Source organism: Lissotriton helveticus, chromosome 4_1 (assembly GCF_964261635.1).
Source record: "Lissotriton helveticus chromosome 4_1, aLisHel1.1, whole genome shotgun sequence".
NCBI lineage: Eukaryota > Metazoa > Chordata > Amphibia > Caudata > Salamandridae > Lissotriton > Lissotriton helveticus.
The window spans coordinates 588,353,591-588,380,827 of NC_136063.1; the positions used below are offsets into that span (position 1 = coordinate 588,353,591).

Here is a 27,237-nt window from a genome sequence, read left to right on the forward strand (position 1 = left end):
GCACAGACAACACGAGAAAAGGATAGCTAAAGGTATACCAAGGAACATCAGAATCTTCCATCCCCATCTGGACAACAGTCCCCAAAACCATCCTATCAATGACCAGTTCCCTTCGTCTACATGTATAGACTCAGCGGACTTATGTAACTTCATGATGGCTTGGGTCACTGTCGGGGCGTTATCTGGTATGAAAACACAGCAACTAGACCCAATCAATTTACATACTCCACCTCTATCTGCAAGTATAATATCTAAAACGATACGGTTTTGTAACGTCATAAGACGATCCGCTTGAAGCTCAGCCGTAATGTTGCTAAGGGCACCAGCAGTTTCATTTATAGTGGCCTCAACCACTCTCGTAAGCTGACGAATATTCCTACTATTGGCCATAGGACCCCAAAAAGGGCACGAAACCCTTAAAGAAGTCTCCAGCTTCTTGTGAGACAGTATCTTTCGCATCGATAACACCTCTACCATATCTTGTCTGATGGTAATTGAAAGCAGCAGTGTGTGTAGGGGGAAGCAAAAATGCCACATAACATGTACCTGAGAAATCAGGAGGCAACCAGGTATATGCTCTGTCGTGACAAACAAAATACGTGCCTTTGGCTGGCACGAACGGTGGAGATTTCTGGGATGTATAAACATAGGTGTGAACACACGCACTCTTACCAAGCTGAGCTCTCGGATTCTGACCATTACCTTGCAGACAAAAATGACCTCGGTGGGGTACAATTCAAATAGGGGGAGACCTTTTCCATCTCTCCTTCTCTGTCAGGCTAATGCTATATCCAGTTTTGTTCCAACCAATATATGCTCGTTCCTCATCCTTAGGGATAGCATTATACGCATCAATATCTCTGATCATATCTACAATTCCCTGTATCAAGGCATTATTACTCGCATTATCTTTGACGGAACGTACAGGAGATGCTTCATTCGCATAAATAAACATTGCTTGGAGTGCCCACACTGACCCATTAGGCGAAAAAGGCAAAACCAAATATGGCATTCCCTTATCTGTCGTATGCGGCATAAGACCACATACCCAGCAATTCGTGGTATTTACTACTAGCTGATGCTGATGCAACATTTGTATAAACTAATTGTTAACAAATTCTGATCTTCGTGTCTGCTCATGTTCAGGCAACGTGTGAAATTCATGCGGAGAAACAGTAGAAGAAGAAAGAGTAGGTTGGGGCGTAGATGCAAGCGTCTGTTGTGTAATATAGACAATCCAACCCACACAAGCCAATATAATATTCAAAAGCATTAAAAAACACAATATCAAAAAACATTTTCTACGGACCAATGTACACATTTTCATTTTAAAATCAGTTCTCTCAACACCCTTATCAGATTCAAAAGACTCCATCCTCTAACGTGCTGCTCACGGCTATTACCTTCTTCACTTAAGTGTGCGTCAAGATCGTACTAACGACCAGGAACCACAGACCTGTTGTCAATTCGCGGCTCACCCCTTAAGGCCGCGACCCTGCAGCGGAGTCCGGATGGTGACTCGAAAAAGAAAAAGAAAAATAGTCTCTTGTCTGAAAAAGGTGTAACTCACAACAAAAAAATTCAAGTTTTATTTGTCCATTTATTTGTCCTTTCTCGGTCTCAGGTTGTAACGCTCTTTGCCGGGCACAGTTTGCTCTTGAAAAAGTGTTTCCGGATTCGTTGTATCAAGTCTTAGATGCGGCGGCACAGCAGCTTGCAGAATTTCATCGTCCGCACGTTCTGACTGAGTCCATACTAAATGTGCGTCACTAAAAGGTACAAATCTAGGAATTCTCTCACATTCAAAATCAGCTATACCTTCCCTCACCCACTTGTCATACGGTAAGGGCAACTGAATCTTCTTACAATGGGTACCATGTACCCAATTCTTTTTACCAGCTACTCTAACTGCAGTTCGAGTTGACAACAACACTAAATGCGGTCCAGTCCACCTCGGCTCCAAGTTCTTAGTTCGTTGAAAGTTTCTGGGGAGGATATAATCACCAGGTTGAATCGTGTGGCCTGGATCCGCAGTCGCTGTCGGCAAACTGTCATAGACCTGTTGGTGGAGAACACGTAATTTAGCAGTCAAGTCATGTAAGAAATCCACCAACATAGGGTACTCAATATCACTGTACTTTTTAGGCCTTGGGAAACCCCAAACATTGGCCGGACGACCAAAAACTATTTCATATGGGCTAAGTCCCACACGAGAATGTACTGTCATTCTTGTTGACAAAAGAGCCAATGGCAAGGCATCTGGCCATGTAAGACCAGAGCTCGCTTGTATTTTAGCCAACTTTAATTTCAGAGTGCCATTATAGCAATCGACAAGTCCAGCGGACTGGGGGTGATTCGCAGCATGGAATTTCTGATTAATACCCAAACCCGCACACACTTTCTTTATGATCTGACCCACAAATTCACTTCCATTGTCACTCCATACAATTCTCGGCAAACCATACCTAGGGAAGTACTCTTTGAGCAAAACCTTGGCTGTAGACAAGGCAGTATTACCCTTTAGGGGGTAGGCCTCTATCCATCTGGAAAAGGCACAGACAACTACAAGGACATACTTTAAGTTATTGCATCTCTCCATGTGAATGTAATCTAGCTGTATCACTTCAAACGGATACGTTGGAGGAGCAAAATGACCAGCTGGAGTTGGAGTTCCCTTTCCAGGGTTATACATCAGACAAATCACACAATGCTTCACCACATTCTCAGCACATTTAGGAATTCCAGCATTCTGCCATACTGGAGCCAACAACTTACATATTCCTTTCGAACTAATGTGAGCCATTCCATGAGCCATAGTAACCACTGGGAGCACATACGCATCAGGCAACAACCATCGCTGTTGCTCCGACAACTCAACCCAACAACCTGTCGAATCCAACATACCCGTAGTTTCTCTCCACACACTCACTTCTTTTTCCGTAGCTTCAGCCTGAATCAACTTCACACTTTCTATTGTGTCTTCACACATTCCACCAGCCATAACCCAATTAGCAGGGCCCGCAACATACATTCGACTCATCATATCTTTTGCCGTTTCTTTCGCAACTTCATCCGCAAACGCATTTCCTCAGCCCACGTCATCCACAACCTTCTTATGCGCACTACACTTCACAATTGCAATCTGCTTTGGCAAAGTAAGTGATTCAAGAAGTTCATTCACTAATTGCCCATGCTGAATTTTCGTACCATGAGTAGTAAGAAATCCTCTTTCTCGCCACAAACGGCCAAAACTATGGGCAACACCAAACGCATACTGGCTATCAGTATAAACATTCACTCGCTTTCCTTCTGACAACCCACACGCTCTAGTCAATGCTATTAACTCTGCTGCTTGCGCTGAATTCTGTGCTATACGTGCTGTTTCAACAACTGTATGTAAAGTTGTGACAGCATATGCTGCAGTCGACTCTCCATTAGGAAGCTTAAAACACGAACCATCTACCCATAGGGGTACCATCAGCATTCGTAAGAGGAGTAACTTTTAAATCAACTCTAGCCTTTGTTTCCTCCTCTGTCCAAAGAAAACAATCATGCTGTTCCTGAACATCTGACTCTACAGAAATCGGCAACAACGTAGCTGGATTCAACACATTGCACCTTTTGATGTGTACATGGCTAGCCAAAAGCGTCAACTCATAACCTGACAAATGCGCACTAGTAAGGTGCTGTGTCTTTGTCCTATTCAATAAAGTATCCACTGCATGTGGGACCATCACAATCTACGTATTATCCAATACCAAACCAGTAGACTGTCGGATGGAAACAGCCGCTGCCGCTGTAGCTCTCAAACAACTCGGCAACGCCCTAGCTACCGGATCTAACGTAGCTGAAAAATACGCCCGTGGATGCTGCTTGTCTCCAAATTGTTGCGTCAACACTGAATGCACAACCTTCTCTTTCATGTACATACAGTGTAAAAGGTTTACTGTAGTCCGGGGTACCCAACACCGGAGCAGAACACAATGCATCACGTAATTTAGAAAAACCTTTCTGACATTCATCAGACAAAGGGAGAGGATACGGAGTATCTTTAAGAGTCAGTGCCAACAGAGGTTTCGCTAATAGGGAAAAGTTTGGAATCCACTGTCTACAATACGAAGTAATACCTAAAAAGGCACGCACTTCTCTCTGTGTGGATGGCACAGTCATTTGGGCAATCGCTTAAATTCGTTCTGGGGTCAACCTACTTCCCTCCTTCGACAAGAGATGACCTAAGTAGGTTACTGCTTGGCGACAAAACTGTAACTTTGAAGGTGACACTTTATGATGAAGGTCAGACAAATGTCGTAACAAAGAAAGAGTAGCCTCTTTACAAATTTCTTCATCATCAGCAGCAACCAGCAGATCATCAATATACTGAATAAGAGTAGCACCAGAAGGCATTACAAAATCATCAAGCTGAGTTTTCAACGCCTGACTATAGATGGAGGGACTTTCACAATAACCTTGGGGTGCACGTTTAACCGCTTCAGCGCGGCGTGAATTTTCGCGCTGTGCTGAGCGTTCTAATGAGCCAACGGGCTCATGACGGAACGGTTCCATCATGAGCACAGGCCAACCGACGCTCATGACGGAACCGTTCCGTCATGAGCATGGAAGGGGTTAAACCGGAAGCTTCGACCTCCTAAAGAGAAGCCAAACATATCTCTACTTTCCTCAGCAATTGGAATACTAAAGAAAGCATTCTTCAAGTCGATAACTGAAAACCAAGCAGCTGAAGCAGGGATTAAAGTCAACAAAGCAATGATGTCCGGGACAGCAGGAAACTGTGGCACGACAATTTTATTGACCTCTCGAAGGTCGATCACAAACCGATACACAGGCGGCTGAGAAGCATCAGTACGCTTAAGGATAGGCAGAACAGGACTGTTACACACATTACCTCTCGTTTCTTAAATTACACCCTTCTCAACCAAATCATAAATAATCGCCAAAAGAGCTCTCTCGCTATCACTAGATATTTTATATTGCGGAATACGAGGTAGCCTAGCATTCGACTTGAGGGTAACAACATAGGGTGGAATCTGCAAAAGACCAACATCATTGGGACCTGTAGCCCAAAGCATATCAGGAAGCGATCGTAATTCCAGTGGAAGACAATCTTTAGACAAATACATCGGGGAAATCACTTTCTTACCCACTATAAGATGTACTCCCGAAGGAGAACAATGTAATGTCGCATACAATCTTTTCAGCAAGTCCAAACCCAACAGATTCTCACCACAACCAGTCGTTGGAATAAGGGGAGCTTCCAATACACAAGGACCAATAGAAAGGGGCAAAGGACTAGAAACCGGATTACGAACTGGGGCGCCAGAAAATCCTACTGAAACATTGGTCAAGCCAGACAAAGGTGCACCAGGAAGTTTAGAGTGCATGATAGAACTCTTCGTCGCACCAGTATCCAAAAGAAAAGGTTCTACCACACCTGATGTAATCACTTGAACATAAGGTCCACTCTGGTCTACTGGAACTGACACTACTCCCTTACTTTGCCCATGGCTGTCCTAACTGTCATTATAACCAGCACTCTCACTCTCGACACAATAATCATCAGTGTAGTACTGGGCAGACTGAACAGTCGGAACATTCTGTCTGTCAAAATAATTCGTAGAATTCTGAGGGGGAAAAGAACGCTCATTCAGGGGAAACACACCACGACCCCTACCCATAGGAGCTTGTTGGAAACCACCACGACCTCTTTGACCAGATACACCATTCGCACGCTGTAGCAAAATCGGACAACTATTCTTGAAATGACTTTCCTCTCTGCAATAAGCACACTGATTAGGTCCTGGTAGAAATCACGGAACTAAAAACTCGGGTTTCTGTAACAATCTCTGAAACTGTGGCGGTTGCTGAAATTGAGGCTGATTCGGACGAGGCGGATAAGCTTGCTGTAAAAGACCTTTCGTCTTCAAGTCTCTAGTTTTCTTCTTTACTTTATCCTTCTCATCTTTATCCCTATTCTCATAATATTGGCCAGTAGCCAATATCTGGGCCGACGAAGAAACAGCCCATGAACTCTCAGAGTACTTTAACTTATTAGAAAGTTCGGGAAGCAAATTAAAGACAAATTTGTCCACGAACAACCTTTGACCACCTTCAGTGCTCATGCCCTGACCACTATGATCAATAAACATCTCCTCAAACCTAGTAAAGAAATCAGACACACTCTCGTCTTTCTTTTGTTTACATGCTGCTAACTTATCCCAATTCACTCGTAAAGAAGGCATCATAGTTTTCATTAAATTAATAATCCTACCAGGTAATTCTGCAACTAAGGGTTCAGGTTTGGCACCTCCTACTTGCCGACCATCTGCAGCAGCAATATGAACCCACGTATCTCCTAACTCTGGCGCATGATCCTCATGACGGATCTTCGCCCACAAAGGTTGAGGAACTACATCACCCATCACCCATCAACATATCTATGTCAGTTAAATTCATAATACACCCATCAACTGTCTGAGACAACTCCTTGTAATAACCAGCAGGATTTTTACGGGGGTCAGGTAAGGTCTGCTTAAGAGCCAAGACCTCTGCTCTCTTCCAAGGAACATGTACCCATACTCGCTGAAAATGAGCCGGTTCGGCCTGAATACCCTTATTAACATTAGCAGCAACTGCCTCTCTCCATACAGAGGAAACCTCTCTCATAGGATACTGCTTCACTTTCCTCCTAACATAGGAATCAGGTTCGTGCAATGTCTGAGGCGGAAGCCTAGACCTAAAAACAAGTATCGTCTCACGGCGTCTGCAACATCAGACTCCACTATCATCCCTTTAGCGAACTCTGACTGGATATCAAGCACTTCCTGTGGAATCAGACCCAACTCATTATCTTCCCATTCATGACGAAGAAAAGTACACATTACGTCGAAAACATACCTTTGTTTAGGCGGATCCCACTGAAAGAAAACATCCATAACCGCTTGCAAATCATACCTAGAAGCATTTAAAACCCATCTACGAGCCAATAGATCCAACACTGTCCGCTCCTCGGGACTAGGAAGCTGACTACGACTCCGCTTTCATTCCGAAACAGGGGTCACATTCAGTGACCCAAAGAGTGGAGACAAAAGATTAGCAACAGTCTCAGTCATTCGTTTTCGAGCAGAAGGAGAAGAAGTGGACATAAAGACAGTAGAATAAATATTTGGAGGCAAAGGAGGTGTAGGGACAAAAGTAGCAGGAGTCGGAGATACAGGAATGGAAGGCAAAGGAGTTTGAGGCAAAGCTGATAGCAAAGCTGGCGGCCCTAGCGGGGGCTGCACCGTAGGAGGGAGAACCATCTGTGAAGCAACGGGTTGCTGAACAACAGCAGGGGGCTGAACAACAAAGGGTGCAACAACCGGGGGTAATGGAGGTGCAGTAGCACCCTGCACATAAGGGGGTGGCAAGGTCAGTAAATGAGACATCAAAGGACCTTTTTCAGGATCTTCAATCACTTTTGGAGGAGAAGGCGGCAAGGCCGGATAACATTTATCGATGGCCATGCAACGTTGTCTATCTTAGACTTCACTCGCACGCTCTTCTCCATCTTCCTTAAACTGCCTAGCAGCTTGTAGTACTGACATATTCTTATCTTTCCTATCTCTTTTTGCTTGCTTAATTTCTCGCTGTTTGGCGTCCTTACGTCAAAGGCGGAAAGAGTCAAACATTGCCGGCCGGCCTTTCTTCCTAAATAGCGTAACTCCCAGATTATCTAAAATATTTATATGGAAATTACCATGTTGGGGCCATCGTAAAACACCATCTTTCTTTGTATAGCGGACCCACACTTCGTTAAAAGTAATAGGACCCACTCCGTGTTTTGAATGGAGCTCATAAGTCGGAGTTCCAACCGGAGGTATCGGACACGAATCCTCCAATCGGGAATCCCTGTTGCAACCACAACTAAACCATTTCCTAATTTTGCTAAGAACAGGCATCTTATAGCTCACTAATCTAGCTTCAAACTTCAAGGGGTTATCAACTATCGATACACTCGTAAATATACGAGCCCCTCGGCTTTGATTATTGCAACAACCGAATCAAAACCAAGAAACAAAACAAAGTCGTGTCACGCCAAAAATATCTGTCACGCCACTAGAAGACCATCTATCATCTCGCTCTACAAAGCATCAATCAAGGGTCCAAGACAGGGCGACAGTCAGGGCAGCATTCCTTCGTAGCCGTCGGAAAGCGGAAAGCCTTGCAGAAAAAACCTTCGGTCCACGTTGACATACAGGGGTCGATGAAGTGGCGGCCTTCCTCCAGAATTTCCTCACGTGGCTCCTCACGATCCTCGGGCTTGGACCAGTACCGCTGAAGTTGCCCCACGTTGGGGGCCAACTGAAGAACTGGGTTTTCAGAACCCAGCGGTGTCAGGGGCACACCCAAAGTCTTCGGATTCACCTGTCTTGGTATACAGAGACACGGAATACTTCTGGGTGGCGTCAGAGATCAAATTTATTAGCTGCAGCTAGTAACAGTAATCCCAGCCATACAACACGGAGTACAACTCAGGAAACTGCTCAATTTTCGTAGAGCAAGACATCACCTTTTATCCATATTTTACTCATTACAAATGCACACCCACTGCGACAAATACTGACGAATGAAATAAATTTTCCCACACATTATCACATTCCAAAAAGCTCAATTTACATTGTACCAACCCACAAGTTAATTATTAGGTATGTCCCAAATTCGATTTCCACAAGCCGGACAAACCCATAATTGAAAGCACTACCCATGAAATGAAAAGTCGTAAGAAAAGGAACAGTTCAGATGCTGAATAGGATAAGATATGTGCAAGGAAAGTAAAGTTAACGATCTCCTGAACATTGATTGGCAATTTCAGACAACGATCAGCTAGAGAAATTGGCCTCGCAAAAGGGTCAGTTTCAGGTGACGGGGTCAGCGTCTTCGCAGTTCACTCACAAGTCAGAAAAAGCCTAGTTAATGCATACATGAACAACGAAGCCCATGCAACTTTGTTCGTTCGGTCACCTCCACGGCCTACGTGAGGGCAACACAAAATGGCGTCACGAACAACTCAAACAAAATGGAGTCCGGTTCGAGAATCACAGAACCTCAGTGCAAGTTCATAGAGTTTTTTGTGCAGAAGAGGGAGCTGATGGTAGCATGGGAAGAATTAACAGACCAAAACTGGAGCTTACCATCAGGAACAAGAAGGTGGAAGTAATGGTAGACTCTGACTCATTCAATACCATTTTACCGAAGAGTATGTTTTTGTCTGAATGGCCATAAGTATGATTACTACCGGACCTCAGTCCAGGCGGGTATCAAGTAGAACAAATAGATATCATAAAGTGCATGTACACAGATATCATTGTTAAAGACAGACACACAAAAGGTAAGGTGTGTATATCTGAGTCAGGACCACGTTTCTTAGGTTGGTTTCATTAGTATGATCTGCATACTATCATGAATCCGTGCAGCCCCACTCAGGTGATGGTGTGAGGACACAACACTCGATGACATTCTGGAGGGAGTTGAAAGTGTAAGTACATGAGATAAAGTTGAAACAGGGAGGCACACCTGTACAGCATAAGTTTAGAAGGGTGCCAACTTTGGTGAGAGAAAAAGTAAAAAAAAATGTTAAACAATAGGTTGAAGAATGGGGTGATTGATCCCACTGAAACATCGGCTTGGGTTTCTCCATTAATCATAACAGAGAAAGCTGATGGGAAATTGAAGTTCTGTGTGGACTTGAGTAGTCTTAATTCGAACATTTTTACTGACGATTTTCCTCTGACAAACATAAAATAGCTCATATTGTTGCTTAAAGGAGGAAAGTTCTTTTCAAAATTAGATATCAGGCATGTCTATCACCAAATTTGTCTTCACAATTGTTCCAAGTTCTTGATAGCATTCATACCTATGGAAGGCATTTACCAGGATACCAATTTATTTTTCATCCATGGCCAGTGTCTTCCAGAGAATGATGAGTTAGGTGTTCAAGGGTTTGAACAATGTCATATTTTTCCAAGATTATATACTGGTGTTTGGTGAGAGTGTCGGAAGTCACAAGATTGTGTTGATACAGAAATTGGATAGACTATCTGACTCTGGTTTGACACTTCAGAAAGAGAAGTGTCTATTTTTGGTAAACGAGGTTGAGTATTTGGGACACACTGTCGCTGAGGGGGCCAAACCAAAGAAGGATTTGCTTGCATCAATAAAGTTGGCACATACCCCAGAAGATGAAGATCAACTGCAATATTTTATTGGGCTGATTGAATAAGCAAAACTGAATGCTTGAAAGTGCTTATGAGAATGGGGGTAAATGTTGAAAATATTAAAGAAGAGGTCTGTAATGCTGGGGTCATGATTCCATATGACATGAAAAGGAAACCGATTGTTACCAGGGATGTGAGTGTAACTGACAATGGGGCAGTGCTATCACCAATTTACTGCTCCTCGGACACACCTTTTGCTTTTGCCTCATGCTCTCTAACTGTGACTAAGCATAATTACTCTGTAATTGATAGGGAGGCACTGGCTGCAGCCTGTGGGGGGTGGGGTATTTTATGACGTATGTGTAGGGATGTGAAATTGTTCTCTGCACCGATCAAAAGCCTCTGGTGTCAATCTTATCTCCAGGTGGAGCTGAAAAAGGTTCAGCAAGGCTTGCCAGATTCGTCTAGCACTATCAGAAACAAAACTTCCCTTCTGACTATATACCCAGGTGGAGAAATGTCCAAGTGGATTGCTTGTCTTGTATGCCATTGGATTGGAAGAGCATGGCTGAGGAAGGTGTGATTCTGAGTGAAAAGGAAGGAGAAGTTGCAAGTGTGGGGGATGTTGTTCAATGGAGTGATGGAGCACTTAGTGACTTGGAATGGTCTTCTGCAATGAGTAATCATGATGTCTTGTTATTATTTCTAGCTTGTATTGATAAGGGAGGGGAATAGGTTGTGATCTCTTGGATGTAACATTAAGAATGGAATGTCATTTGTGTTGACATTCTGTGGTTATTGTGACATATGTTGATGTTCCATACACTGGCAGTTGATCTCTGACTGGTGGACGCAGCACCACTTTTGAGAGTTGGATGTTCTAATAAACTCTGGCTCCTCTACAAGAGAGCTTCTGGTGACCTCTTTACAACATTATGCCATTTTCAGATCTGGTCACGGCTTGAATAAATTAAACATTAACCATGTTTGTCAGATTAGTCCATGGCAAACATTAACACCATAATCCCCCAGAGACCATCACAACACATGTGGCAACAATTTTGAAGAATCAGGGGTGATCTATGTTCAAATAGTCCAGGTTTTAAGTGCAGTTAAAGTCTACACCACTGTCCTGAAAACGGTAATCAGAGACCTCACAACTATGTGCAGTATCTTGGTGAGCATACAAAAACAGAATTCATATCAGATTCCAGGTTTTCTTTGGCAGGTGGCTGTGACTGCAGTGCTTTGCTAGACCTACTCCAATCAGTATACACATGACTCTACAACACAGGAATGAAAAAAATAAGTGCAGTTGCTTTCTCATGAGTGTATTAGAAAACAAATTCAATAAATGGTCTACATCACTTATCACAATTGAACAAAACAAAGAAATAGCAATAAGTTTTGCACATATGTGCATCACCTGGTTAAAACGGGCACTTTACAGTACAGAACAAGTGAAAGTTTGGTAGCCCTGGATTCTAGTTTAAAAAAAGCCAACCCTAATGAATGTAAGTCTTTAGTGGATTTTGGCATCTTTCCTTTGCTTCCTTTTTCCCAATACGCAAATCCTATCTCTCAACCCGAGTACTATCAACAAGCTAATGGAAATCCATTTAGTTCTTCTGATTAAATAAGGAATTGAATGAATCCATCATGGAATAAAGGAATATCAAATTATGGTTGCCAATAAACATCCTTTGTCTACTCTTGAGTTTGCTCCTTTTCTCCCCCTGTAGAATCTCTTTGATTCGAAGTTCAGTTGTAGAGTTCTGCTACTCCAATCAATCAGGGTTGATAAAGTGCAGCTACTCACCCATGAGGCTCTCACGGCACTGGGAGGGAAGGAGGGTGGCTCAGTTGAGTGCTGGGGTCATCCGAAATGCTAGGTCTTGAGATCCTTCTTGAACTGGGACGGAGTGGAAGATTGCTGGATGTGGAGCAGGAGGGTGTTCCAGGCTTTGGCTGTGAGGTATGAGAAGGACTTTCCTCCTTTTCTAATTTTGCTGATACGTGGAATGTTGGCCAGCGTCATCTGGGCTGATCGGAGGTGCTTTTTTGGTGCGCGGAAGGAGAGACGGCTGTTCAGGTATGCATGACTGGTGTTGTGAAGGGTCTTGTATGCATGGGTGAGGAGTTTGAAGGTAATTCTTCTTTCGACTGGAAGCCAGTAGAGATCGAGGAGGTGTTGGGTGATGTGGCTGTGATGGGGGATGTTGAGGATCAGTCTGGCTGCGGCGTTCTGGACAGTCTGGAGTTTGCGAAGGAGTTTCTTATTGATTCCGGTGTAGAGAACATGGCCGTAGTCCAGTCTACTGCTAATGAGTGCGTGCATGACAGTTTTTCTGGTTTCAGTTGGGATCCATCTGAAAGTCTTTCGAAGTAGGTCGAGGAGACGGCATTGATCTGGCAGCTCCTTGTGAGTGATGAGTCTAGTATGATGCCAAGGGTTTGTGCGTAGTTCATTGGGTTGGGGGATATCCGAGGGTGGAGGGCCAGCATGAGTCGTTCCATGCGGAGGGAGTGGTACTAAGGATGAGGACTTCTGTGTTTTCTGAGTTGAGTTTCAGGCACTCCCATGGAATAATCAGATGATCCAACAATGCCTCTCTACTTGATCATCTCTAACTATCCTGATTAAGTTCTTCATTATTCAGCATCCCTGGAGTTCACTTTCTATTTTAGTACCAGATAGATGACGAAACATCAAAACATCAATCAAGAGGCACCTTGATAGTTCAAAGCATGTCAATGACATGATATCACCAGATTGACCGATCTATTTAGAATCACTGAAGGTCTACCTTCATGGCAATTAAGTTGCTTTGGTGTTGTAAGGTTGGTGAAAATTTTGCTTCCTTCTTTTTCTGTATGGATAACCAAAACGCTGCCCAGTTCTGTGTATGTGAGTAGCCACGTGGGAGGGAGTGCTTTGAGTGGCAGGGCTAACTTCTCATTAAATGAGACAGGCTCAATATCACAAACTATGCTTGGGGACACCACCTCACATATTAAAAATCATTTGATAGGAAGAACTATCTGTTTTTTCCTGACGAACCAAGAACCAAGAGGAACGTGCATCCCGAACCTCTGACAACCCCATCATGTAGTTGTAGTTATGCAGGCTGTCTATCTTTTAGGGTAACATGTTATGTTATGTTATGTTTTAAAAAGATTTGTATCACGCTCTAATACTCTAGAGTGTCCTGGCACATGCTTCCATTCTCCTCCTGGCTTGGTTATTTGTGTTTCTGAGTTGGATTTCACTTTAGTATACATACAACTATAGAAAAAAAGAGATTCTTTAGCCAAGACGAGCCAATATAATGCTCTGCTTTAAAGGCTGCAGGACATTAGAGATTTCTGCTTTTCCAATATGTAATGCACAACTTTAGTACACAGTACACATTGTTATCCACTTTGAGCATTATTGATACCTCTCTTCTCACAGATACATTTAACGTTTCTGTTCTGTAACAACTGGTCAAATTCACCCCTTCCTCAAAAACTGAACATCAATCAAGATGAACTCAGCAATTGTCAACCCATCACGTGCCTCTCTTTGCACTCACTGGAAAATGCCCAAAAGGAGTGTAGCTAATAGTCATTGTTCTTTACAACTTCGTCTAACCCTGCTAATCTGTGGTTCATCCCGGCTGCAGTGCAGAGATTCCCACCATCCAGATTGTATGTTACATTCTATCAATTACTGATGACGTTGAATGAACCACACCTCTTGGTGCCTGTGGACCTGTCAGCATCTTTTGGTATTGTTGACCGCCAAGTCACCATTCATGCGTGGGCACCACCAACACTGCCCTGAATTGGTTTGTCTCATACCCGTCTTGGCAAAAATTCATTTGCGTACATGGTATTGCCCCTATTTCCACCAATTCCTCTGCGATTTATTCTCACTCTGGTGATGTTTAACTTGTACATGGACCCAATGGTACTTATAATCAGTGAAAAATATATTACTATTCATCCAATAAGCTGATGGCATACAACTATACCTTAAAATAATGTTGATTAAAACATCCTTAAACTTCAAACCTGACTAATTGTCATACATACTTAGATGTATCTTAAACTTAACTCAACATAGACCCAGTGTATCCTCATAATCAGATGAGTCATAAAGCCCCTTATACATGGAAGAGGCCCAGCAATATGAATTTAGATGATTTCTTCCTGCATCTTTCATCCTCTGCTAAATCCCCACATTTCTCTTTGATACCTTTCAGTCCTACAATGACCATCTCTAGAAAAAACTCAAACATGATTCCATCTTACATTACCGCACAAAACAAAGCCTTTCCTTGCTATAACCTTTTCATACAGATTACACCTGTTCTTCATGCTATGAAAAGACAAATCACCAATAAAAACACATACAAAATTTGAGAATTTCACCGACAGGTGTGCACAGTCCCTGAATTTCTTTCTCTAAAAATTTCACAAAACATACACAAAATGTAATGGCATCCACTTGCCAGTATCTCACTGAAAATTAAACACATGGGTATATCGCGCTTTCAAAAGTCACCAGAAAGACAATCTGGAGACTAGTTAGAGGAGAAAATGTGTAACAAACCATTTTCTGCTCAAACCAGTCTCAAATGGACAAACATTTGTGTGAATTTTCACAAACATGAAATTTCCCACATTTTTAAAAATTCTTATAATGAAAAATGTATAAATGTTGCAGATATGAAGAAAATTAGCAATAACTTTTCTGCCAGACCCTGAAAATATGGATTGGATCCATCTCTCTGCTAGAATCTACATCAAAGTCTTTTGTGTAATCTGCCCTTCACTTGAGAAAACATGACAACTTTGCCTCTAACTTCGAAGTGATTGGTGGTACATGCATTATTCGAAACACACTCCTGGCTAGGCCGAAAATCTATAAAACACACAAGAAAGCAAAGGCCAACTGTCTTTCTCTGCACAATGGACTAAATCTCTGCCAAAGAAACTCACTTTATACCTCAAACTTGCACCATCGTTTGGTGCAATTGAGAAAAGCTCTCACCACCTACCTATTCATCTTCATACCATTTTACTCTACTATCTTCCTAAACTGTTATATTTGTTTTCTGATTTATTGTATATTTAGTCACATTTATTGTTCTGGGGTCTCAATGTAAGTGCACCTTCATTTCTCTTTATTCTCATGTGTTGCCCATGTATTTTGATACTTTGTACTGTCCTCGGTTACCACCTGTGACCTGGTTGCTGCTTTATAAACACCCAATAAAATACTAGAAAACATAAATGGCTTTATGGCTTTTATGTCTCTATGTTTTAATCTCTGACTCCTGTCAGGGGAGTTGCAGCATTTACAATGGACTATCCCGAGATGAGGAACATTATTGGTTTTGAATGTTGATGCTTGTTTTAAAGAAGGTTGGCACTGTTGGACGGCAGGTAAGAGGCATTTAGCTCTCACGTTCGGATAAAACTTCGAACCTATCGCGTTAGAAGAAGTTTACTTCGAACCTTTTTTGCACATTTTTTAACAACACGTATATTTGTTAACAATGTTCGGTTCACTTTTTCAACATTAACAACCACGTTTAACTTATAGACACACCTCGGATTATTCACTAACTACCCAGAGTAATTATTCACAATTTTTTAACATCCTGCCACTCATCATTATTAAGTCCTTCTCACCATCATTGAATACAGCAGCGAACTAATCTCACCTCTTTTTACCGATATATTCGATAGTCATATGATATAGTTATGCTTTAACATTGTATACCTACATGTTAGTAGGATGGTATCCTCAAAATGAGTTCATTTATTCTTTTGTTTAGATTTCCCCTGATGAAGTGCACTTTGTGCACAAAATGCATTGGGAATGCCTTTTTGAAAATGAAAGTTGAAAAATGTAAAGTTTAACTCACCATACAACAAATGGAAATAAGAAGAAGTCAATGAATACACGTTTCTTCTAATTAAATACAAATAAGTAATCTAACACAAGATTCCTATTGGATTATTTTTCTTAAGATTCGAACCTTACATAGCGTATTGAGAGCTGTGCCTAGAGGGTTATCCCCTAACCAGAGGATACTTTAATTACTGTTGCCACCACCTCAGGCAACCCCAGGGCCAGCGTTGGATGAGAGCGCTAAAGTTGTAGCCTTGCCTCTCCTCTCTCCATGCAGACGTGGCTGTGTAGACATTAGTAGGCACATATTCTGAATTGTATTATATTTAAGGTGTGTTTATTCTGCGTTGTATTATATCTAAGGTGTGTTTAGCTATGTGAGGTCTCTACATAAACAAACACATTTGCAGATTGCTGCCTTGTTATGGCTCATGCTCGTTCCAGGGCCGGACTGGCCGTTGCGTACACCGGGCAATCCCCCGGTGCGCCGCAAGGATGGGGGCCAGTTTTGGGCCCCTGGGGACCGTTTTTGTTACAGGATCGTTTTTGCAGCATTGGCCCTGTAACAAAATCGGCCGAAAACCGGCTCGGCAAAGAGCTCGGTTGCACCCCCAACGCATCTCCCCCAAAGGGGCGCTGCCGAGCACTTTGCCAGGGCCGGTTTTCGTTCCCAGTCCGGCCCTGGCTCGTTCCCTATTTAAAAAGATATGGAAAGACTGCTTCTGGTGTCTGTGTAAACCCAGGGGTGTCTGCTAATGCTTGTGCCAGCCACAGAACTCAGACGCTACTGTGCAGTTGCCTAGAAGTAGGTCCCAACTGAGGAACTGCCAAAAATATCCGCGCTGAGAGCGGGAAGAATGGAAAACTTTGTAACCTGCCTAGAAGACTTTACCAGAACCGACAGGAAGCAGCATCTTCAATACTATGAGTGACGAGGCTTCCAGCTCTGTTTTGCCTTTGTTAAAACAGAACCGAATGAGCACTAATACTTGACAACAACAACAAATAGGGCTAGTAAATTATGCAGAATTTGTAAGAGTCTAAGCGCCACATGCATCAAACTGTGCATTTGCGATTCCTAAACTGCGATTTTAAAGAAATCGCAATGTAGGAATCTCAAATGCTTATGCTTGTAGGAATGGCAAAAAAAATTAAAATGACTAAACATTCCTTATTTGCGACTCGCAAATTGCGATTCACAAATAAGGAATCAATTGGAATTGCACGCGCAATTGGCTAGTACTAAATAGCTACTCGCAAATTGCACATGCAATTTCAAGGGTGCCAAAAGGACACCCTGATGCACCCCTGAAATTGCAACTTCAACACTTGTTGCACACACATGGCGCAAGGACATGTATGTGTGCAACATAGAACTTGGAAAGATGCACTGTTGTGCATTTTTCAAAGTTCTCACAAATTAACATCAACTTTGAATTTATGGTAATTTGCGTTTCTTAATTGCGAAATCGCAATTCTTTTTGGTTGTTGCATTGGATTTAGGGAATCCCAATTTGCGTTTCCCTAAATGCAATCGCAATTTAAGTGATCACAATTTTAGTGATTAATTAAATAGTGATTTTTGCATTTGGGATGATGCATCCCAAATGCAAAAACAGTGGTCTCAAAGGGACAAATTCTGCGAATCTGCCCCTTTGCGACCACAATTTACAATGATGCATGTGGCCCTAAGCCTCGATTTAGAATAAGTCCTTCATAGAGTAGAAATGACTATTCTGGAGACACCATTCCCGACATGCATTTCTGGTGTATGTAGAGTGATGCCGGGAACATTGGGGCATGACCAGTGGTAACATTTTTACCACATATCATTTCTGCATTTACCTTCCGGCAGCTAAAGGCAACCGGAGTCATTTACAAACATTACCAGGCAGCATGCGGTATTACAGTCACACATCCAGTAATGTCCAAAAATGTTTGTGTAGATTTGAAGAGGAGGCATTTCATGTAATCAGATTACTGAACTCTTTTCCCACTCTGCATTAGCAGCATATTCCAAAAGCCCACTACATCTGAAACCCATGAAAAATGGGCGAACAGTCTTCATATCACATTTGATTTAATTTTCGATGCGTATTTTATCAATCAACCAGACCACAGAAATATTGATTTTATTTTTTACCAGCAAATAGCCTTTGCTTCCAAACAAACAGCGTTTAAAAAGTACAGAAGTTGTGAAATAAAAATACAGGCCTTCTGGTCATTAATGTCTCTACAAAAATCCCACATTTCATTATATCACACAGAATGAAGTCAGCTGTCTTTGCACACTCATTAAAAATGCAGTCTTCAGGATGCCTTCTTACTACCACTACCTATTCTAAATGGGAAACAATTAGTGCTTTAACAGATGGATACATTCCTAACATGGTTTGTCAAAAAGATGGTCAGGCTGCATATATTTTGCTAGCTTGATCAGCACTTAGATGTACCTACTTTAACTTTTAAGTGAGGTGCTAGATAATGGCCCTGATTTAATTTAGGTGTGTTTTTGCAGATCCTGTGAGATGATCATATTCCACCAATATTCTCCACTCTTTCTCTTTGACTCTGTCCCATGACTTTCAGCTCTCTCGGACTGTCTTCTCACTGACGTTTTATATGTCTTTTCATTTAGTTCAGTTATTTCCAGTGATGTGTTATTGAGATGACTCTAACATTTTCTAATATTGTTCTTCCTCTGATGCTTGCTCACATATATTTACCGTCCCCATTTCCTTCCCAATTTTTGTCTGTTTCTTCACATCTCTCCAACTCTATTCTGTCCTTGGTCTCCACTCCACTCCATTCCTCTCTCTCTCTCTCTCTCTTGCTTTGCTCTTCATCAGTGGTAATATCTCCTGATCTGTCCCCTTCCAAGTGGTCCTCTCATCTTATCTCCAGCTCTTCTCTCAGTGACTGATCATCAGTCCACCAGTCACCTGTTTCCTCTCCATTCTCACCCCACTTGTTTTCTTGCTCTTCGCCTACCAATTCTTGTCTCCTTCATCTCCCTGCTTGTGTAAACCACCCAATAGTAAAAGACCAAATTGGCTTTGATAAAGTGGCTCCCAAAACCAAATCACTTCAGTGCATGAGTTCACTTAAAGAAGCAGGCACAGGGGAATTGTGAGTTTAGCCAAGTCTTTCAACATCTTTTAAAGCTGAACTCCTGCTCAGAGGATATGACCAGGGTTTTCTTAAATAAGGAGAAGGAGTGGTTTCATTGGTTGTTCAGATGTTTATCAGCATTTACCCAGCTAATGAAGTGACTTCTGTGTTAGACAGATGGAGTCCCAAGCGTTCAGTCTGGCTACAAGATTTCAGGTTACTTGATACTGGATCATTAGCTATTTATAGTAAAATTGGTATGGTCGTCTAAAATTTCTTTTGAGTCTATGAAAAGATGAATATTTTAGAGTAAAACAAGACAGTTTTGGGATGTACTGTTTATATGATCAGGGTGTTTAATGCCGTTTACTAATTAAAGGCCGCTCATGATTTTGTTCTTGGTGCTGGGAGTATTTCAATAACGTAAGATGCCTGAAGGTGCTTGGTAGCTGGGATATTGGTAGTGCATAAGTATTGAAAGAAGTTCTCATGTGGAATCCTTCGGTCCCAGGGCTCTCAAATCTATCATGGTTGCATGCCAGGCTGTAGGGTTCCTAGGGCCCGCTGTTGGTTGAACCTCTGGGTGATTTGCAGGTAGATTTGTGAGTCACCATTTCATGGGTGACAAACAGGTCATGGTGTCCTGGTGGGCTGCAGGAGAAGGTGCAGATAGATATTGAAGACTACCACGGATAGGGAAGCTCATGAAGATCTATACAAGATGTAATGGGAGGCACAAGGAGAGGGAACTAAATGTAGTAAATTATTACCTGTTATTAATTAGTTGGCAGAGGAAGATGCGGTCATGTTAGTTGCTAGACAGGCAAGCAGAATCTTATAGTGTACACTCAAAATCAATGCTGCAATCTGGACCCACTGGTCTCTCTCATCCACCCCTTCAAGAATATTGCCATCACTGATTTAGTGCCCAGGGTGATGGCCAAGCTGAAGTTGATGAGGAAGTTTGTAAAGTTGGGAAACACTGCTTTGGTTAAGATCTTGCATATGGTGTGGACTTTGGTAATGGATCTACAAATTCTAGTTATGATGTGGAGAGGGGAAAGTGGTAATGTATTGTATGAGGAACTAGAAATTTATATTTATTGATGTACTTACTTATGGAGTATACCCTTGGCAGGGCTAAAAACTGCATTCTGTGAAGAGCTGTCTTATATATGTGTGTGCATAAGTGTGCATCTGTCTGTGTGGGTGAGGGAGCAGGAGAGACTGGAGTTGAGTAATTGACTAGTTGCCTAAGTGGCTGATGTCTGGTATTGTTCTGATGGACCTGGATGTTCTACTGTGTCTTACTCCAGGCACAGTTCCTCCATACTCGAAAGTTTAAAGACGAGCAGCTAGGAAATGTAGCGAGAAGGCATTAAGCTGCGGCTTCTTTTCTCTTTGGTTGAATTAGGGTGATATCCAGAGCTGGCCAACATCTAGAACTTACTTATGCCTACAAGACAGCAAGATAGCAGGCCAGAGGGATATGGAAAATTAAGAAGGAAACAGTTACAGCACCGATACTCAAAGTATGGCCCGGGGGCCGCATGCGGCCCCCCTGACCTTTACATGCGGCCCCCTGGTGTACAGCATCACTCGGCTGCTGGTTACTAGAAATATGCTAACAATAAGAATGATGTTAAATAAACAGGCAAGCATTTATTTAAAAGTTAATGGGTGTTAAAGAAAGTAACTATTGAGCCCTGCACCACTTAACTTTAGGAGCACCTTCATTTTTAAAACCATCTTGCAGCAGAAGTATAAAAATATGATAACGTCTATTCCAGATTCAAAAGTGTATTTAATTAACATGCATGACCTTTTCACTTCAATACAGCAGATACAATCAGGGTATTGAGAAGTATTATTATAAAGTGAACATTTTTAAACATGAATTTAGAAACATTAATTCTCCCCCCCCCTCCCCCGACCTGACAACAATGCCAATAGTGAACTAAAGAGGCAAGTTAGTTGTTATGTGCACTCTTTAGGTGACCTGGGTTCCTATTTTACAGGGAAAACCTTATTGTTTATTAAATCAAACACAGGAGAAGGTTTTGTACAGCATGCATCCTGAAGTTATGTATTTTGAGGTCCTCATATATGTGATAATGAAGAAAAAGATGGGAAAGTGAACTAAATCTATTGCCTAAGGTCACACAGTTTGGTAAAGTGGAGAAGTCATGATTAATCCCACCTTTTATGGTTTCACATTGTGCAATTCAGGAACTAGATGTATATGCTTTGCTTCCCCTACACCCACCTTACTGCCGTTGCTCTCCACACCACCCGGCCTGACCGCACCCACTGGCATCGCGGAGGCCCTTGGTCACATCACAGACCACACCTTTTGGCCCCCAGGAAAACTTTAGTGAGTACCCATGAGTTACAGAGGGAGTGAAAGTGTGTACGAAAGCTAGGGAGAGAAGGGGTCATAGAGACAGAGAAAGAGAGAGAGAGAGAGAGAGAGACGGAGGACAAGAGAGAGACTGAGAAAGTGAGACTAGAAAAAGAGGGTTAAAGATGGATGAATAGCAAGCTCGAGAGATAAACAGAGAAACCAAGTGGGACAGAGAGAAAGGGAGAGGAGTGAGAGAAATAAGATGAGGGAAAGGGCAAAAGAGGGGCAAATAGCAAGTGAAAAGACAGAACGAAGTGTGTGTGAGAAAAAGTGTGTGAGAGCGGGTAAGAGAAAGTGGTGTTATAGTCTAAGTGAAAGAAATAGGAAAGGAGCATGCAAGTGATTTGGGAAGCAAGTAAGAGAGAGGAAAATAGAAGAGAGAAGGTGAGCGACAGGGAAAGGGTGACAAATAGTGTATGTTTGTGAGAGAAATCAAAGTGCGTGAGAGCTTGAGAGAGATAGCAAGCAAGAGAAATAGAGGCAACATGAAAAAGAGTAAGAAGAGCAATAGAGGATACATGATAAAGACAGCAAGAGAAAGGGGAAATGAGGAATACATAACAGGCCATAGAGATAAAGTAAAAGAGAAATAGAGAGTCAGAGAAAGAGAGAGTGAGAGACAAACCTACATGACAAAGAGAGTAAGAGAGAATGGAAAGCAAATGAATGAGTTGGAGAAACAGAGAGAGGGCACAGGTTTGTGCATGTGGGAGAGAAAGGAAATGAATGAAAGGAGAATAGAAGAAGAGAGGGAGAAAGAGAGCAAGATAATCAGATGCAGAAAGAGCCAAACAGAAATAGATACAAAGAAAGCATGTTAGAGTAAGAGGAAAATAGATAAACTACAAGGTGAGGAGATACATAAAGGAAAGAGAGAGAGAGCAAGAGATAGAATGTTAGATGAAACGAGACAAGTAAAATAAGAGAGAGAAAGAGGGTAAATGGAGGACAGAATGGAGCCTGCAACTCTTACTAAGGAGAGGCAGGCAATATTCAACACCGATGGGTGAGCATGTTTGGTCTGGGGAGGGAACGAGATGGAGTCCGGTTTGGGGCACACCCAGGGGAAGGAATGAGGCAGGGCATGCAGGACAGCTTATGAACTCCTGGCAAACCCTGAGTCAAACTCCTTTGCCTCCTGCCACCCTTAGCTTGCCTGCACAGCAGAGTACATTCCTGTCAGTTACCTATACACACTGTGGAAAAAATGCAACAAAACAAAGATGATAGACAAGATTTGGGCACCTAATGTCCAGTAAAAATTGATCCAACATGGCCCTGATGTGGACTTCTGGCTGTCTTGAGGTGGTGGTTGACCTGATGGTGGCCTTTATCTTCATGATCTACCCTAGACGTGGTCACTTTGTGGTGTCTTTATTCTGGGCAGGACTGTTATTAGGCTTAATCATGGGTGTCTCTCGCCCATATCAGGGTCCCCAGTTCCCTGATGGCCCAAGTGTGATCAAAGTGGAGAGATGTTAGCATTTTCTTGCTGTCTATGAAGCCTTTTATATAACTTCTCCTTTGAAAAATGGTGTGCACCGAAGTTATGAGACTAAAGTTAAATCAGGCAAGGGGTGTGCCCTTGCCATCATTAGTCAATGATGTATGATGTTGTGAAATATATTTTCAAACTGTATAAGATATAACATATGTCATCCGTTTTGTATTCTGTCAATGAAATGTATTATTGGTCTTATCTTTCGCATGACAAATTGTCTTACAGCCAAGTTCTCTTGTTTAAATTAAAGTTGGAAATTGTTCACACCTGATGCTTTTCTTAGGTATATACAGCCGCGGTCCATGCAGGTAACAGCGGTGGGGCGGCGGTGGCGTGTGGGTGGGGGGATTTAGAGGGACGATGAAGAGTGTAAATTAAATATTTATTTAATTTTCCCTCTGCATCGTCCCTTGAATTCCCCCCCCCCACCCTCCACGTAGCCGCACCGGTGTTACATGCACGGACCGCGGCTGGGTATATAGAAAATGCAATAAAATAAGCTAGACCAATTTTAGGACAAAATTACAATATTGTTTTTATATGTGTTAATATTACTTCAATCTACGTGGCCTAGAGATAGATTTGGCCAAACGCTGAAGGTCAAAGGGGCATGTCCAGACAGTCAGACACAATGGAGCATGAATGGAAGTTCATTAGAGGAAAGATCAGTATAAAACAATAGAGTGGAGTGGTCTGATGAGGAGAATGTCTCCTTCAACAATTTATAAAGTACAGGTTGGTTTTGATTCTGCAATAAACACTTAAGAAGGGATATGGCGTCGGCACTTGGTGGGATGGAACTAGAGTTTAATAATGTGGTCATGTGGATGGTTGTTTCCTTCCTGGTAATTCTGAATGTTAATTCGGTATTGCAATGCCATTGACTTGCATGTGTTGATTCTCGGGTGAAAAGGTGGCACATTTTACTGTTCTGTTGGTTGCCTTGTCACTTAAACCTTCAAAGACGCATTGTAGGTCAACCCCTGATGATCTTAAGGCGCTGTCTATGACGAGAGGATTAAGGCGACATCTCACAAGGATTCTGTGTGTGGAAAAAATGAAATAAAAAGTATTAAAATAGGTTTTGTTGTATAAACACATCCTATGCTCTCTTTCATTGATCCTCAAAGTCCTCATGGGTCAAAGGAGTGACGACTGGGAGATCCCAATTACCCCCAATTATTTTGAGCTTGTTGTTGTGAAAGCCTGAAAATGTTTAATTCCCTGTGGTGTTTTAGTTTATTTCTACAGTTTCCAAGACCCCACAAGCCCAATCCCTAAAGATAGCGGATCTATTCTTCACCCACAGTTGGGTCAGCTGGGTCTTCATCACTGCTAGAAGCTCTTCATACGCATCCTTTGTAGTAAAGAGCTCGGAATTTATGCGAAAGGTCTCTGGGGTCCAGAAGCCCTTTGATGGCTTCAACACCCGTGCCCGCACGCTTCCTTTCCTTACCACATGGGAGCTGATATCCCTACAAAGGAGTGTGAATTGATTTGGCTTTTTGCAAGCATCTTTCATTGATAATTGAGCCGCTGAAGCTCTAACAGGAAAGCAATGCTTAGTATCTCTCTCTGTTACTGTGGTGGTTGATGGGTTAAACTCCCAGAGATGCCTCAACAAAATATTCTAGTTTCTTTCGACTCCCAGTGGTTCCCCTACAACCTAATACATGCCCTGTACTCCCTTGTTGTGCTTCCAAGGTCATATTGTCCTCACTTTTAAAACCAACTTACAGAAACTTTTGACTGGTGCAACAAGGAAGCCCATACGCCTTAGTACCATTTCTGCTTGTTTCCTAAAAGAGAATGTAGCAAACCGATTTTGCCACACGGAGAAAATAGAGAATTGCTAAATATATGAAACTCCTATTTTACTGAATAAGCAGTGAAAAATAGGGTTTGGCGTAACTTGCGTAACTTGCTCTGGCATATTTGCACAAAAATACAGCAAAAATATGTGTGATTATTCAGAATTACTCAAGGAGCGAAACTCAGCATTTAGTGCTATTAGCGCAAAAATGCACCCTCATGTCCAAAAATGGACCCGAGGATGCATTGTGCGCTAAGAAAATAGTGAGTTAAGAAAATAGAGCTATATGCAACAGATCATGAACAGCAGAATCCAGCAGCCGTCTGCGCTTACCTAAGTTTGTTGTTTCTGTGCTCCTGCAGCAGTATTTTTGTTCCAAATTACTCATAACTATGTGAACGGGCATAATCGTACATTTTCAGTAATTTCACATAAAAAGAGTAACACAAGATCGCTCTGATTACTTCGATTTGTCCAGAGTAATACTATATTTCACCCAGGCCTCGATGTCATGTCGGCGAATGTGTGTGTAATACTACCTCCACAGCTGTCCAGCCTGTGCAACTCTTAGAAAGATGCTTCAGATTGTATGCTACGACTACAAAATAATCATTATGCGCATTTGCTGTAATATACATGGTTCAGGTAGAAACAATGGACATTAAGATAGCATAGACAAAGCAAATATAAAGACACATTAATGCGCAAATGCCAATAGACCAACACACTTACACATACCCATGCACACAGATCAACTCATGCACACAGACAACTACCCAAACACATGCAGCAACCGAAGCGTACATAGATGAAATCATGCGGCATACATTTGAGAAAGTGTGTTCATACAGACAACCTACAGAGGCATAAAAACACACAGAAAGCACACACTAGGCCACACTTTCCGTCAAGGACAACATACCCAGGCTCACGAGCACACAAATATGGATGTACGAGAGTGTGGGTGTTTAGATGAATGGATGCATACATGCAGAGGAGTAGATCAGTGGAGGGTGTGTGGGTGGACAGGTCAATGGATAGACAGCGGGAGAGTATGGGCAGACAGAGAGAGGTTGTATGATGTTACAACGCATACCGTTGTAACGTATGCCTTTTCCACGCATCGATTACTACGGAATGCCTTTCCCACGCATAACCTTTACCACGAATATTCCTTTACCACGCATACTTTTACAACGATTTTCGTTGTAAATTCATGCATGGTAAGGGCATATTCTTGGAAAATGTTATGCCCCCACCCCTAAACATTTCTTACAAATACCCCTCCCCTGACCTTAGCCCTTAATTCGGACCCTCTTTTTTTTATCTTTCTTTAATCTCATATTCCCCTTACCTCTCGTTTTTGGCTCTTCTCACTCTTCTTCTCTTTACGTCGCACGTCGTTAAGAGGAAACGGAAGTATCTTTCCGTTCCCTCTAGCGACATGGACTGCCGCCACATAGAGACTGCAACAGGTGCGTATTTTTTGGGGGGAACCCCCCAAGCGCCCTGTTTTTTCACGTTTTTTGGGGAGGACCCCCCAACCCTCCTTTTTTATTTATAGCCTTTACCACACCTGCCTTTATTACGTATTTTGTATTAAAGGTTTGCGTGGTAAAGGCTGTCGTTGTAACCATGCATGCGTTGTAATGCATGCATTGTTAAGTTAAGCGTGGAAACGGCCGCGTTGTAGTGGCCGTTTCCCACAGAGAGAGGCATGGATGGTTTGTCAGCTGAGAGTGAGTGAATATCTTGAGGGAAAAACAGTGCCTAGGTGTGGTATAGTATCGATGAAAGAAAGAATGGAAGTGGCTAGATGGAATGGTGAATAAATTGATGTGGCTGGATGGCTTGGTGAACATATAAATATGGGTGGGTGAATGAATGGGTGCGGGTTCATTAATTGAATGAATAAATGGGTGAAGGTGAAGGAGGGTACATTCCCTGCCAGCCCGCACCATCTTCAAAACCAGCTGTATTATTGTCAAACTATCTCTGTCATGCATTCATTATTTTACCCTGGCTACACAGAGCCCAGCTTGCCCCCCAGACATGAGTAGATACTAATAGCACATATTATTCCCCCTTAAAAACGTGCACAAACAGAGCATGGGCTCTATATACATAAGGTTTCACCATCAGCAAATTGATGGAGTGAACACCCATAAATTCTGCACCCACGTTGATCCTGTTTTGGGTCAAAACAGGAGTTTGATGTGCAGAATACACTATTTACCCAGGACAAAATTCCTGCTGTATTTTCTAGATTTAGTACCCAAAAAGTGAAATTTC

The 27,237-nt window shown here is 42.3% G+C and overlaps 1 protein-coding gene across 5 annotated transcripts in view; it reads right to left on the minus strand.

The window, feature by feature from the left end:
• TRIM55 (tripartite motif containing 55) overlaps window positions 1-27,237 on the minus strand; it is a 485,249-nt gene that overhangs the window by 17,346 nt on the left and 440,666 nt on the right. Inside the window, exon 11 of one of the 5 annotated variants that reach the window (XM_078687226.1) lies at window positions 23,565-24,174. The exons of 3 other annotated variants lie outside the window; for them this stretch is intronic. In XM_078687226.1, coding sequence (XP_078543352.1) covers window positions 24,164-24,174 — 11 coding nt within the window. In that variant the 3' untranslated portion in view covers window positions 23,565-24,163. Of the gene's footprint in view, window positions 1-23,564; window positions 24,175-27,237 lie in introns of those variants that run through there. One more of the 5 variants, XM_078687228.1, reaches the window with a different exon arrangement.